General features: G+C 39.1%; 1 protein-coding gene and 1 non-coding gene across 2 annotated transcripts in view; both read left to right on the top strand.

Moving 5' to 3' along the window:
- Nucleotides 1-14,788, top strand: part of LOC117572780 (protein slit) — a 65,552-nt gene extending 50,764 nt beyond the window's left edge. The window contains 1 exon segment of the mRNA XM_034255875.2: nucleotides 10,694-14,788. Coding sequence (XP_034111766.2) covers nucleotides 10,904-13,324 — 2,421 coding nt within the window. The 5' untranslated portion in view covers nucleotides 10,694-10,903 and the 3' untranslated portion in view covers nucleotides 13,325-14,788.
- Nucleotides 14,789-15,455: 667 nt separating this feature from the next.
- Nucleotides 15,456-15,537, top strand: Trnal-aag (transfer RNA leucine (anticodon AAG)). Its single transcript has one exon. It is a non-coding gene; the product is annotated as a tRNA-Leu (tRNA).
- Nucleotides 15,538-15,802: the final 265 nt, after the last annotated feature.

Genomic DNA, 15,802 nt, shown 5'->3' with positions numbered 1-15,802 from the left:
TTGAATGCACAGTGGTTGGAGTTAATGCATTCCGCTAATGAAAATGAAAACTGCCGTTATTCTGCTGCCAACGCAGTTTAAACTTTTAAAGAGCTTCTTTAAATGTACTGCACACAGATTCTGAAAGTTGTTTCAAGAGCTTTAAGCTGCTAGAAAAGTAACAGAAATATCGAAATTTATGTAAGTGCGGCAAAATTATTTTCAATGTTAATAAAATTATTGTACTTATTCCAACCCGTTTTATTTTGTAAATAAATGTATATAGCGAAAAATACACAAATACACCAACAGCTATACTTGTAATATCGATATACTATAAAATATACCATATATTATTATATATACCATATTATCAATCAAAGAAATTAAAACATCAGCTGTTTTTAGCCATATACAATTTATTCTGCTTAAAGTGCATTAATTCCCTACAAAAATTAAAAATAATTCTCGTAGCTTTTGTCTGCAGTTTTGAAAATGATATTCTGAATAAACAAATTTTTAAACTAAATTGATTTATGCATTTGCTTGTCAAATAATTAATAACAGCCGCTTTCAAAGATATTCTGAATAAACAAATTTTTAAATTAAATCGTATATACATTTGCTTGTCAAATAACTTATCATATACCAGACAAGATAAAGGCCACGTGAGCTTTAAGACCGTTCATTGCATTTAATGCGCCGTCGCATTGTCACCAAATTCGAGTTTATTGTTTCGCCATCTGACCTCCATTGTGACCCGCAACTCAGTTTTGGCTACGGCAATGGCTACGGCAACGGCTTTTGGGCCAACTCGAGAGCGATGGCCAACTAAATCACCACAACTGTGCAACTAAATTTCAGGCGCACTAAATTTCCCGCACGCCAACTGCAACTGCAACGGCAACTGCATCGGACTGAGAGCATGTGCCGTGTTTCCTTTTGGTCTAGATGCTTGTCTGCTACCTGCAACTTGCCTCTAGTCTATACTTAGCTGGTGTAGTCACTTCTCTACTTCACTACGACTACTGTATGCTATCACTATGGCTCTTTTGTTACTTCCTTGCTGTGCAATTTTCACCATTTTGTGGCGCACTTTGCGCCCGACGCCGCCGCCGCGATTTTCAAAGATTTATGGCCGCGGTCAACGCTTGGCAGTCGCTACTTAGTCCCAGGTGGAGTCTCTCTTCTCTTTCCTTTCGTTTTCCTCTCTTTTTCAGTCTGCCAGCTTGTTGCAGCTTTGTCGAGTCAGCAACAAATGCAGCTCGTGCTTCCTTCTCTAATGCCTGTCAGAGCATTGTCGCGAAGGCAACCCTAAACCCTGCTTCAACTAGCGGTAAATCCTTTACGCGCTTTTAAGCTTTGCTACTCAGTCTCTTTCTGCGTCTCATTTTCATTGTCGTTTTCATTTTCATTCGTTTGCATTTTCCCATTTAATTCTTAATTTAAACACAAATCCGATCTGCTTGCTGACTTTTTGTCGATAAGCACACCGAAATGATGCCAAAAGTTGGCAAACTTTTTAGGCAAAGCCGGCAACAACAAAATGGAAAAATAAAAAAAAACCCACCTACAAATGGAAGTTTAATTTGCGAGGCTTATGCAGCAATTTTTCCACTTAAAATTCGAATTTTGTTCTCTTTCAGCTTGAACAGTCTTTTGGAAACGACAATTATGTGGCAACTTTTTTCATTTCGCTTCTACTATTTACAGCTTTAATGCTTGATATGTTTTGCTTTATTTCCGTGCTGTGATTCATCTTTGTTGTTGGAATGCAAAGAGGATTGTTCTTAGCTTATACTTTATTCCTCTGTTTAAATTTTCTTTCTAAAAAGTTTTTTATCAGTATTTGTTTTATTGTTAACTATTTCTTTTTATTGATAATTGTTCGCTAATTAATTTTAGTACCTTTTCCCTATTCCTAGCTAAATCTAATATTTCACGATTACCACGTTTGTACCGTGTTTTTTAGTCTTATCTTTAAATTATTGAAAGCTTCAAGTTTCATTTTCAAATAAAGTTGTTCATTTTTGCTATACAAAGTTTTTCTGAAGTACTTTTTCTTGAAGTTTATTTTTTTTTTCATATCTGTTGAAATTTTTACCAACTACCTCTTTGAAACATTTGTTTCCGCTTTATGGTGGCTTTCATATTGTTGTCTTCTTTTGAAAATGCGTTTTTCGTTAATGAATTTCTCTATCTCTTTTTCATTTTCGTGCTTGATATTTTTGTGAAAGTCACAACGTTTGCTGCTGTTTTAAATTCTAATTCAACACACAGTTCATGTAGCTTTTTATACCCGCTACCCATAGGGTAGAAGGGTATTATAACTTTGTGCCGGCAGGAAATGTATGTAACATGTAGAAGGAGGCATCTCCGACCCTATAAAGTATATATATTCTTGATCAGCGTCAAAAGCCGAGACGATCTAGCCATGTCCGTCTGTCCGTCTGTGTGCCTGTCAGTCTGTGTGCCTGTCAGTCTGTGTGTCTGTCCGTCCGTCCGTATGAACACTTAGATCTCAGAGACTATAAGAGATAGAGCTATAATTTTTAATAATAATTTTTTCGACAACATTTGTCATATTTGCACGCAGATCAAGTTTGTTTCAAATTTTTGCCACGCCCCCTTCCGCCCCCGCAAATCAAAAAAATCGAATAACAAGCTAGAGTTACGAATTTTGGTATATACAATAATTACTATAGTAGTTATGATTCCTGAAAATTTGGTTGCGATCAGATAACAATAGTCGAAGTTATTAAAGAAATACTTTTGTATGGGCAAAAACGCCTACTTATTGGGGGTACTATGTCTGACAATCGGGTATATTGTACCGTCTATGGTATATTTTGAATGCGGTAGTATATCGATATATCACATAGACCATTTGGTATATTTTTTTAGTATTTTTGTAGTATATTTGGTATATTTTGAGAAATATACCGCAAAATATATTGCTTTTATTCAAAATGGGTAGCGGGTATCTCGAGTACACTCGACTGTAGCTTTCTTACTTTTTTTAACGGAAACTGGTTTCGCCCTCAGTTCAAACTGTTTTCGTTTTCGTTATTAATATTATTATTTAATTTTTGAATTAAAAACAATTTCTGTATTTTTTTTGCTTTCTTGTTCATTTTTTTTTAGATATATAGACATATACCTTCAAGTTTAATACTTTTTAAAAAAATTTATTTATTTATTTTCTTATATTTTTAATGCGAATTATTCTCTAATTATTGTTAGTCTTTCTTGTTTTCTTATGCTGCTTCTGTCGGAAATTCTAATCCAACACATAATTGTTATAGCTTCTCTTCAACAAAAATGTGTTTCGCTTTCATTTCAAACTATTTTCTTTATTATTCTGAATTTTCTTGCACATCTCTCAAGTAGTATTTTCACTTTTATCAACTCGTTTTGTTCTTTGCAATCCTTTCTCAGTTTGCTGCTCAAAAAGCTGCTGCTCAGCATTATCTTCACTTCCGCTTATCTCTATAAAGCCTCGACCTCTGCTTTTCCTGTAGTTGGCAAATTTATAGTTGCACTTTAAGCTGCTCTTAGCATAAACATTGTAATAAAAAGAATGTTCATACTGAGATGCCTTAATTTTCAAGACCATTGCACTGCAACGCGAACTCGAGCTCCAACTGAGGATGAGGATGCGAATCCATGGCAAATCTCCAGCCGTGCAAGGTTTATGTTCGACATGCTCTTACGATGCCATATGCGCGTTTATCAAATGGCAAACTCAGTAGTCAGGATTCAGTATATACTATAAATGTATATGCATACTATATATAGCTGTAGTTTTCCGTTTGCCGTATAAATTTGTTGAAGACATATAGCCGGGATCAATAGCATGCGATTTATTGTTTGCCACACATAACTTTGCCTTGGCTTTAAACTTGCCGAAGAGCAGACGACGACGCGGGGCAAATGCGTGTGGCAAGGTCGTCGCCAAGTGAAGTTTCTCAGCTTCTTTTTGCGTTTTCTTACCTACTTTTGGCCTGTCGCCCTTTTATGGGCAAAAGTCCAACACACAACCAAAAAAAAAAAAAATAGGAAGTGCGAGAGAGAAAAGTTATGAGAAAAATGGCGACATCGTCTAGCCCACACCTCGATGGTATTCTCCAAAGTGCCTCCGCCTCTGACGACGTCTGCTTGCGGTCGTTTATATGTAAAATATTTGGTTTACTTTATGACTGCTTTGGGTATTACTCTTTACTTTCTTGCCATGCCAATTCGCAGCCGACACTCGCCTCTCACCCGCCTCTCGCCTCTCGCTCAGCCAGTCAAAGTTTTTTTGGCAAGGCAGTAAAAACAAAAAGACGGCGCTAGGAATTATGCCATAAAAGCGTTGTCGAGCCAACGTCACCGAAATTCCGGATTCTTGGCTCTAGCAGCACTTGTTCTACAACTTCCCGTCGTCGCCGCAGTTCGTCTCAATGTTCAAGGGACACATAAAATACATTTTGATGTCGTCGTTCTTCCCCTCATGTTCTTTATGGGAGTGGGAGATTACAGCAAGCTTTTCAAAAAAATTACGAAACTACGAAAAAAAAAAAACATGCCAGCAAATGAGCCAACTGAAGCCTAAAGTCCCTTAAAGCCCATTCTTGGTTACACCCAAAAAGCTAATTAGAGCAAAAAAAAATAAATAATTTCATTTAATTGCAATCGTCAAAGCAAATTTGTTAGTTACCTAAATTAGTCATCAAGATGTTTGTCACAAGATATAATAATACATTTTTAATAAAATATAATTGACAAACATATTTCTCCTAACATTTGAGCTAATTACGTTTTGTTAAACCTAATTCATAGTTCAGCTTTGCGAGCCTTGAACGAGAAACACAAAATATGTTAAGTTAAAAATTAAGCATTATATTTTATACATAAACTATTTGAACTCTTTATTTTATAAAATATAATATGACATTTTTAGTTGCCTCAAGTTCTTTCAACTTGCAGTTCAATAAATTTTTCAAGTATAATTTTTATGGCTCAATTGAACTCACTTTTATTGAAAATGTCCAATTCTGAAGATTTAAGTAGTTCTTAATTATTATTAGAGGGTACAATATTTGTTTAAGCATGAACTGTTTGATGATGATTTCAATGAAAATTTACTATAAGTTTAAAATTTCTATATAAAATATGTTAGTACGAATTTCTTAATGTTATTTATAACAATTTACTAAAAATGTTTACCAAAATATTGCTATGGAAGGCATGCATTTATTGCTCAACTAGCTCAAAATCACTTCTAATGAAAATCGTTTGGCTTTCTTTTTGGAAATGTCTGGAATTTTCATGCGCTGCTGATGCCAATTCAAATTTTATTGTAGCTTTGTGGTTGCTTGAACAACTCGGCAGCTGCTCGAAACCAGTTCGCAAAATGCAAGCTTAGCTGCGAAATCCCAATCAATTGGCGAGCAAACTTGCAAAGCTATGCGCAAATTCGCAGCTTGCAACTTGCAGTAGCAACAGTAAATAGTTGCAACTTGGAACTTGCAACTCGCTGCTCGAGTGCCGATTACCATTACCCAAAATTGAAGTAACATGTGTGACGATGCGTCGTCGTCTTCGTTGCAATTGCAAAATGCCCCCAAAGGCGGCATAAACAGAGCTCCAGAGCCTCTCTATCCCAGCTCTGCCCCAGCATAGACATTGTTTCGTTTTCTATTTCACAGACGACTGGCTGCCTTCGACTTTCACTGGCACACAGCCTTCAGCCTTCGGTAGTGGGAGTTGCAGTAGGAGTTGAAGTTGTTCTGGGAACTGCCCCAAATACTTACTGCGAAGTACGTTCCAAGTTTTGCAGCGTGCGTGAGCTTCAAGTCTTTCTGCTTTCCTCTCCGTTTTTTTATGTCTATTGTTGACTCTGGTTGTTGGTGTTGTTATTGTTGTTATTGTGTTTTCTGGGGCATTGCAAATATTTGACTGTGCTTGTTTAGCAACAAAAAGTATCTTACAGATGCACACGCGACGCGAAACTGCTGAAACTGTAAGCTGTGCAAATAGTACCGAAGGAGGAAGGAACTGGGAAGGGAGAAGGGGATTCTTCAGCGGAAACTGTGCCAAAAGACGTATGGCACAAAGCAGGATAAATTTGCCAAGTTTATCATAGCACAATGAGGGGAAGAGAGGGGAGAGAGGAAGGGGTCTGATACGTTGGCAAAACATGAGGCAAAGCATGAGCATAAAATATTGTCAGCGATATTTTAACGCGCGCTCAAGCGAAATTGTCATATAAATAACACCAGAAGCAGCAGCGAGAGGGGCGGAGATTGGTGGTGGAGAGAGGGGAAGCAGAGTGCGGGCGGTTGTCAGACAACGGATATGGAAAGTGGGTTTTCGCTCTGCTATTGGCTGGCGTTACTTTGAAATATTAAACATTTGGCAAACAACAACAAGCCGCTTGAAGTTTATTGCTGACATTGATGGCCAAAGGGGGACGGGAGGAGAGGAGAAGGAACTCTGCAGTTGGTGGAAATTGGAGCAGCTCAAAGATGGCTGTGAAATTAATAAAACTGGCACAAAAGAGTTGCGGGCGGTCCGCGTCGCTTGAAACAACGAAACTTTTACCAAAGACTTTGTATAAATACAGCAAACAGAATTCGCCTTCAATATTATTTTCCTGTGCTCGCTATTAAATCAGAAACATGCATTTATTTTGCAATTTCCCGTAAAGAAAAAACTGTTGCAAAACTACAACAGTGTTTCTTTTTTTTTTTTGGCAAATTTTCAAAAACTCGCCCGGCTAAACAATAAGCAGCCAGGAAAGTGTGAAGGCAGCTGTGCAGCAGCAACCGAGGGACAAAAGCGGAAGTCATAGCAAAAGCCTGGCCAAAAGAGAGTGGGAGAGTGAGAGAGTGAAGAGGGAGAGACACAGACAGACAGACACATACAATAAAAGAGTTTTGTATTTTTTTTTTTTTTTTTGCCTCTTTTGGGTTCTTTGCCTTTTTTGTGGGACATGGCCGCAAGGCAACACAGCCACAGTTGAACTGACAGCCAAACATTTATAACAATGGCCAGTTGGCGAGGACACGAACCGGACTCGGACTCGGACCCGGATTCGGAACGAGACTGGAAGCCGTACGCGGCCGGACACAAGGCAGAACTAATAAATGAGTTCAGCAGCGGCGGGCAACAGTCGAAAAAGGTTTGAAGCTGACGCCGATGCCCGTAAACCAAATAAAAACGTCTACGAAAAAAGAATCTCAGCTCAGTTCATGGCGGCGGTTAGCTATAAAATATTTAGAGCATACTTTTCAGCGTCGCATTGAGAGGGAGTCTTTGTGTTGCGTTGTGTGTGTGTGTGTGTGTCTCTTGTGCCAGGCTGCAGCTGGGGTGACAATTTAATTGCTGCTAACTGACAAAGCAAAGATTTGTGTATATCTGATACTAAAGTATATTTTGCTGCTGTGAGGAATGCAAAAGCGTTTTTATGGTATGAAATATGAAGCCATTAGCTAAAAACAGCGGAAAATCAAAAGGTAAAGAGTAACTGTTGAACAAAGTATTTAGGAGGAGAAATATTAAAATGACTTCAGTATTTTCCTATTTGAGCCTAATATGCAAAATGTAGACTTATTTTTTCAGAATCCGAACAATTATATTTTTAACTGAGAGATTAAAATTGAGAAAGCGAAATTGAAGTACGATTTTCAGACGAACATAAATATGAATTGTAACAATAAACTATTAGATATTTTAATATTGAAAGGGAAAAAGTAAATGAAATAATACATTATTACGACATAAAAGTGAAATATATTTAGGAAGTACATAACTAAATGGTTTAAATTTTAATAAACTTATTACATATACTGGGAAGGATTTATTATAAAAAGGTTAAATATAAAATGTAAAATTATAACTTCTAATTTAAAAACAAATGATTCGTTAATTTTCATTTTAATTTGAGAGAAACTTTATTTTGAAATGCATAAATTAAATTACATAAAATTGAATTTTATTTTACAAAAACTCTTATAATGTAAGATACTTTTTCAATCCACCTTTTGTCTTTTTTTTTCCATAAATATATAAGAATAAACTTTATCAATTGTTAATGTATCTGATATTTAATGCAATTTGAGATGGTGCTAATGGCTTAGAGGCTAAACTTGGTGTCACGGAATCACTTTGAACTGACCTTACACCAAGTATAGCAACCTACACACTTGCAATTTGTCTACACACATGTTGACTTTTTGCCAGCAGCTTTTGTTGTTGTGTTGGTTTAGGCCAGGTTTCTCAACTTGTTTTCTTTATTGTTGTTTATGGAGGAGTATAAGTGTCTTGTGCGTAAACGAATTGTCTCTCGGCCCCCAAAGAAAACTGTTGTGCTAACTGCCATCATTTTGGATGGACTAAGCCAACAGCTTCGAGCGCTAAATTGGATGGCGAACGCTTGCTGTGGGCCATTTAAAAATAACCTGGCCTGCGGATTGTTTTCGGCCATTTAGCAGCGAAAAGAAAATTCACATTTCAGCAATTTAAATTTGATTTTCTAAGCATATGCCGGCTAAACAGTGTGTTGACTGACTGCCTAAGCAGCTGCCACCCGCACGAAGCGCAAATAAACGAGGCAGCCGGAGTTGGCAAAAGGACTTTGGCTGCTGGCTGTTGTTGTTTTGTGTTTTCTGTGGAAACGGAATTTAGCAAAAGGAAAAAAACTGTAAGAGGCCCAAGTGAGACTCCAGCTCAGTCTCCATCCTCATCGCAGTCTCAGTCGCTGTCTCAACAAGTCGCTTTATGGCATATGCATGATAATGATGAGAGTCCTCTCGAGCCAAAGCTAAAAAGAGCGAGCAGAGTCTGTGCTCCATTTTTGTGGCGTTGTTTCATATGATTGCGCCCGAGTTGCTCCCGGGTGTTTATGTGATATTTACATAATAAAAACGAGAGTCAAGCAGTTGTTGTTCGTACGCGCCACTCCCAAAAAGCGTAGCTCATTCTGCCAGCAGTTATCCTTTTTCCTCTTTTTTTTTTTGGCAGCACAAAGGCATCAGCAGTTCCTCCTCCTCCTACTCTCCTCTCTCTTTCTTTTCCAGTGAAGTATGACCCACATCTATGATTATTTTCATGACGCCTTTGGGGCCTCAAAACCATTTCCCATACTGAAAACAATGCGTAAAGTTGAAAAATATGAAAAAGCCAAAGCCCGAAAAATAAATGATGAGCGGGTGAGAGAGAGAGAGAGAGAAAGAAAGTGAGAGAGAGAGAGAGAGAAAGAATGCGAGAGATAGAGAGCAAACGGTGCTTTGTTTATGCGTGTGTATGTGTCGAGTTTTCTCTCTTTAGCTGTTTGTTTTATTTATTTTATAGACCGTTTTGGGGTCTTGAGTGTTGTGCCGATATCCTTTTGGCTGCGGCATCCTTGAACTTTGCCCAGTTGTGTTTTGTGTGTGTGTGTTCGCTAAATTAAGTTTTCTTTAGCTTTCGCCTAAACTGATAAATGTCCCCAAAGCAAACAGAGTGCAAGTTGTTTTTTAAGTTTCACAGCCCCTTCCCTCAAGAAAAAAACCAACGAACTATGTGGCATATCTTTTTGGCCTCGTCCAGCTTCGGGTCTTTGGGGAGCTGACTGTTGGACATTGAATGGGGTTCGACTTTGGGGACATTGGGTCAGGGTTGCCACAAACCCGATAAGAGACTCAGCAAGAGAGAAAGAGAAAGAGAGAAAGTAAGAGAACTAGAAAGCTTTGAAAGTGCGTTCTATGGTACAATTTAAAGTGGATTGCCAATACAATTACTTGAAGTAGAGCTAGAGAAACATTTAAACTTTTTGACAGCTGAAAACTATGCAGGCTGTTATAAGATTTGATGGAAACCAAATGTATATTATTATGTGCAAACATTTTGTGTTTATTTCTAAGTTGAGAAACGAATAAGAATTCATTACAATACAACACATTTTATCAAAATTATCATTCCTATAGAAACTGAAAATAAATTTGAACATCACATCTTAAGTTCAACTTAAAAAGATCCTATCAAGCATGTTCAAACAATGAGAAATATAGAAAAATTATTGACACTAATTTTAATTGTTTAATTTTACTTTTTTAAAGAAATAATTAAATAAATCACTGAATTTCATCTCAATATAGTTAGTACAAAATAGAGCATATAACCAACAGTTTAAAGCATTCATTTTTATTTAAAACTGTATCTAAAATTAGCCGTCTCTTGTAATCAGATTCATTGAAATACTCCAATGTCATTTTGAGTTAATACGAACCGATGGTAGACAAAAGTTGGGAGTAGTAAAAATTAGATTGTAAAGAGAAGTCTGCCATTCAGTTGGCTTTACTATAATGTGACCCCCACTGGCCAGAGCAGAGCGAGTTTAAAGTCGATTTCAGCTATTAGCAGCTCCCATTTGCCTTGGCTACTAATGTGAGCGCCATTGGTAATGCTTGCAGCTGCCTCACTGGCTGTGGCCATTTAAATTGTCTTCATTTGTTTACTGCCCCGTACGAAGAATACGAAATGGAGTTGCATATACAACTGTAGCGAAATAAAAGGGAAAAATAATCCACAAAACTACCGATTAACTTTGCCCGGGCCTTGGCTGCCAAATCCAATGAAAATCCAAATCCAAAAGCCAAGGCAATTTTCAACTCTAATGGAAAATCAATTTAAAGCGCACATATTAACCTCTCTCACTCTTCTCTATTCCCCCTTCTTTTGTCAATTGCAGGCTAAACAGCAGAGAGCGCCACGAATGTCGGACGCCAAATACGAAAGCCATTGGCAAACTTGGCTAAAACGTATTTAACCCAAAACACAGAAAAATAAAAGCGCACACAACTGGAGCAGAAATAGGAAAGAGGACAACGAATACAACAAGGCATAGCCAGAGAGAGAGAGAGAGAGAGAAGAGTTAGAAAGAGACAACTAAAGGGGAGTAATGAGCAGACGACGGTCCTCGTCGTCGTCGTCGTCGTCGTCGTTGGCCATGGCAATTACCATGTCGCCGCTGCTGGCCGCACTTTTGCTGCTGTTGCTGCAGCTCGTGCTGCCGACAAATGGCCTGGCAAATTGTCCAAATGGCTGTGAATGCGATGACGAAACACTGATGGTCAACTGCGGTGTCGGCAGCCTCGATGTGCTGCCCATTGCACTCAACCCCTCCATCCAGCGACTGGTTATCAAGAACAACAAACTGAAGACCATCGACTCATCGATGCAGTTCTATTCGCAGCTGCAATTCCTCGATTTGTCCTACAACGACATGGTCACCATCCCCGAGCGTTCCTTCACCTATCACGCCAAGCTGCAACAGCTGCATCTCAATCACAATAAGATTGGACAGGTTAGCAATAAAACCTTTACGGGTCTGAGCACAATTAGCGTGCTCAATTTGCGTGGCAATCTGATTGCGGAGCTCGAGTATCGCACCTTCTCCCCCATGGTCAAGCTGGAGGAGTTGAACCTGGGACAGAATCGCATCAGTCACATTGATCCGCATGCTCTGGATGATTTGGTCAATCTGCGTGTACTCTATCTGGATGACAATACGCTAACCACGGTGCCATCTGAGCTCACTTTCCAGGCGCTGCACAGTCTGGCGGAGCTTTACCTGGGCACCAACTCTTTTATGACCATACCGGGAGAAGCTTTTAAGGATCTGAAAGGTTTAACCCGACTGGATCTGCGTGGCGCGGGATTGCACAACATTTCAGGCGAAGCACTGAAGGGTTTGGAAGGTGTGCGGTATCTCGACTTGTCGGACAATCGACTGCAAACGGTACCCACAGCTGCACTGCAGCATCTGGCGCGTCTCGAGGAACTTTCGCTGGGTCAAAACGATTTTGAGCTGATCCCTGCAGGTGCCTTTGCCGGACTGCGTGAGCTGCGTCAACTGGAGATCACCGGAGCACAACGTTTGCGTCGCGTTGAGAGCGGCGCTTTTGCCGCGAACACGAATCTGCAGCACTTGAATCTCTCGGCTAACAAACAGCTGAGCGAATTGCAGGCGTATGTTTTGGGCGGTTTTCCTCATCTACGCACTGTGGTGCTCAAGGAGAATCAGCTGAGCACGCTCTCGGAGAGTCTGTTCCCCTGGTCGGATCTGCAGACACTCGATCTCTCGGAGAATCCCTTCGTCTGCGATTGTCAGCTGATGTGGCTGCGCAATTTGCTCATCAGTCGCAACGACAGCAATCAATATGCGCCAGTTATTTGCGCCTATCCAGCGAACCTACGCGAAATGCCACTTACACAGCTCGCTGAGCCGCTGCTGGGCTGCACTCACGGCGCAGCGAACAAACAAGCCATCATTGGTATCATGGTTGTGGGTTGTGCAGCTCTCATCACAACGCTCGCTTTGGTTATCTACACGTGTCGGCGGCGTATACGTGATATGCTGAAGGGACATTCCGCGCTGGGGCGCAAGGAGCGCGAGTATCAAAAGACCTTCTCGGATGAGGAGTACATGACACGACCGCCGCCTGGAGCAGCTGCTGGTGGTGTCTGCGGTGGCGTGCATCCGGCATCCGGTTACCCGTGTGCCAGCAGCTACAACTCGCAATATTTGGGCAGCCGGCCGATTCCAGTCACCGAGCTATAGCTAGAAGCTCCACCCCCACCTCAGCTGCGGGGTCGGGGTGGTGCCACACTCCCCTCCTCCTCCTCCTCCATCACCTCCAACGCCACAACCGAAACAGCCGCACTGCAGCAGCTGCAAGTGCCCAGCAGTGCGATGGACGCACATGCTCCGTTCGCTCAACTCAGTCACATTCATTACATGACCAACAACAATGCCACAGCACCAACATCAACAACTACACCGCGTTCGCATCACTCGCAGCAGGACATGCGACTGCTGGCCAATGGCAAATCGCTCGGCTTGAATGCCTCGTTGCCCCGCCACATGGCTGGAATGCCGCGTCAGTGTCCGGGCGCCGTGCAGGAGAGCACGCTGTCGCATTACAGTCAGCCGATGGGCAATGGACATGCCGGCATTCGACTCACCCAGGATCACTTCAATCACAATGGCAGCAACGGGGGCGTGGCTGTCTATGCCAAGCCCTGCGATGCCATGGCTGAGGCTGGATATATCCACAATAATTCGCATTATTCGCTGCCTCTTGATCACGATATGCCACCGAGTCCCACGCCCACGCCTCCGCCTCCAGCTTTGCCGTTGCGCAATGGACTCGGTGGCATGGCCTTGGTGCATGGCAACACCACGGGCAGACGCTCGTTCAACAACAACAACAATGTGGCCACGCTCTCCAACAACAATCACAACGGTGTGTTGATCAATGGCAACGGCGGCGGCGGCTGCAACAACAACAACAACGGGAGTCTGCGTCGCTATCACTGATATACGCTAAAGTCGTGTGGCACGCTGGGTCGCACCAAGCCGCAGTTGCAACAACACAGCGCGGACATTGAGTTGTATCACTTTTACAAGGGCTGATGCTGAGACTGAGACGAGGATCCGAAGACAGAGACGGAGAGATGGAGAGAGATCGGCTCGCATTGTGTTAATTAATTAATTATGGTATATTTATATAAATTGTATATTTAGTTAAACTCTTATGCTTATTCAGGCGCAAGCATTTTGTATAAATTAGCATTTAGTTGAACCACAAATAAATACACAAAACGAATCAAATCTGAATGAAATGCGTGTACATACAGTTTGACATGCACAATGCACAGTTTGACAATAACCGTTTGGCAGTCACCACGCTGCATTGTGCCTGTTGTACGTTTTGTTTCGCATCCAGTGATCTTAACTATTAAGTTTTGCTTAAAGTTTTCAATTCCTGTAAATAATTCGATTCTATACAAAAATAAAATACAAAAATTCAGCAAAAAAATCCAAACAAAAAAAATACTACTAAAATTGTATACAATTAATTTACGCTTTTAAGCACAAGTCATTAAAAATATATATATATACATGTATTTAGTATAAAATATTGCAAAATCTATACAAAAAAAAAATTAATAAAATCTGCAAAAAATAAAACTACGATCCAAATATGATTATGCAAAAAACAAAGGAAAAAACACATAGAAAAAACCCAACAAATACCAAGCTGAAATCAGTTATGAAAAAACGGGCTAAAGATATAAGAAATATCATAGATAACAAACCATTTTTATAGTTAATAAATTCACAACAAAAAGCAGTACAGTACGTAAACTTAAATTACTTATTGAAATAATAAATAATGCAAAGTTTATGAAAGGTAACAAACATAGCAAAAATTATGCAAAACTACGCAATATTCGTATATATAGATATATAGATGGTACTACAAATTGACACAGTATGAATACAAAAGCAATTTAAGCAACATAAATAACTATATAAAAAATATGTGTAAATAAAACGAAAACAAAAAAAAATTATGCTCGAACAAATTTAATATTCAGTTGTTTTTCTGTTTGGCCATTTGGCTGATTGCCTTTTTTTTTGGTTTTCAATGTATCTATTTTTTTCAGTTTAGTTCCGTTTTTTGTCAATTTGTGACGAGTTGGCAACACCATTAAATAATTCGAACTGTACATAAGTATTTAATAAATTTAATGGAACAAAATGCAAAACACATACAAGGGAGTTAAGCGTAACCTTAAACTAAACAGAACAAATTTATAATTGAAAAACTTATTCAAACGTAAATTCATATTCATATTTCATAACAACACAAATCTCTCATCTAGTTATATAAATATATACACATACGACTACATACATATATATATATAGATTGATGAAAAAACGGAGAACAAAAACAATGCAAAAACAAAACAAAAAAAGGAAAACAAAAACAATTTAATTAAATTCCAAATAGCGTGTAAGCAAATTACAAGGGACACGAATATAGTTAAAAGAGCGTTTAAAAAGGCAACAAGGAATATAACAAAAACAAAAAGGACTAGCGAGTAATTGAATGAAAACAAAAGAAAATCTACCAAAAATATGTATGATCATCTTCTATTAACAGACAAAGCTAACAAACTTATAAGAAACATACAAGGAACTCTCAAATACAATTAATCGTATACATATACGAATATGTACGTAAACGTAATGAATATATGAATGGTAAATGGAATATAAAATTGCAAAAACTGTTCAACAACTAGAAGATAAAATCAAATAAACGACAAACTTAACATACTTATTAAACCAACTGGAGTTTTTATTGACATTTTCTGAAAGCAGCACAAGCGGAAAAGCAGAAAAACAAAGTTTTTCCATTCATTAGTTCCTCGAATGTGGCAAACTATTTGTCACTCAATTTAATCTTGAATGTGCTAACTAAAATTGGCATTCTATAATTAACGCTTTTGCTATTTTTGAGATAAGCGCCCATAATACAATTTTATCTCACAGCTAGAATTTATTTGTCAATTCAATCAACTTCAACGATATTCTAAATTTCCCAGATACATTTTCTCTACGTATATCAGAGCCAAAATTCCATCGGCATTCATGTGGTAGCGTGGCCGAGCGGTCTAAGGCGCTGGTTTAAGGCACCAGTCTCCTCGGAGGCGTGGGTTCGAATCCCACCGCTGCCAAGCTGTAATCTACTTTTTTTAATTTTTTATAAATAAATTAGCATTAAATAAATAGTTTGCATAAATTTATTTTAATATCATTTTAATTTGTGTGTCTATTCCTGTTTTGTTAAGCCATCTGTCAAGCGTTGGCAGCTGTTTGTCAACACAACTGCAGCCAGCACATATCTAAACACTTTTCTATGCAATTTAGTTAATACGGCAGCGGCAGCAGCAGAAGCAGCAGCGACATGTTGGCACTCATCTGCATAATTTAATTACATTG

Source organism: Drosophila albomicans, chromosome 3 (genome assembly GCF_009650485.2).
Source record: "Drosophila albomicans strain 15112-1751.03 chromosome 3, ASM965048v2, whole genome shotgun sequence".
In the NCBI taxonomy this organism is placed as follows: domain Eukaryota; kingdom Metazoa; phylum Arthropoda; class Insecta; order Diptera; family Drosophilidae; genus Drosophila; species Drosophila albomicans.
This window is presented reverse-complemented; position numbering and strand designations above follow the sequence as displayed.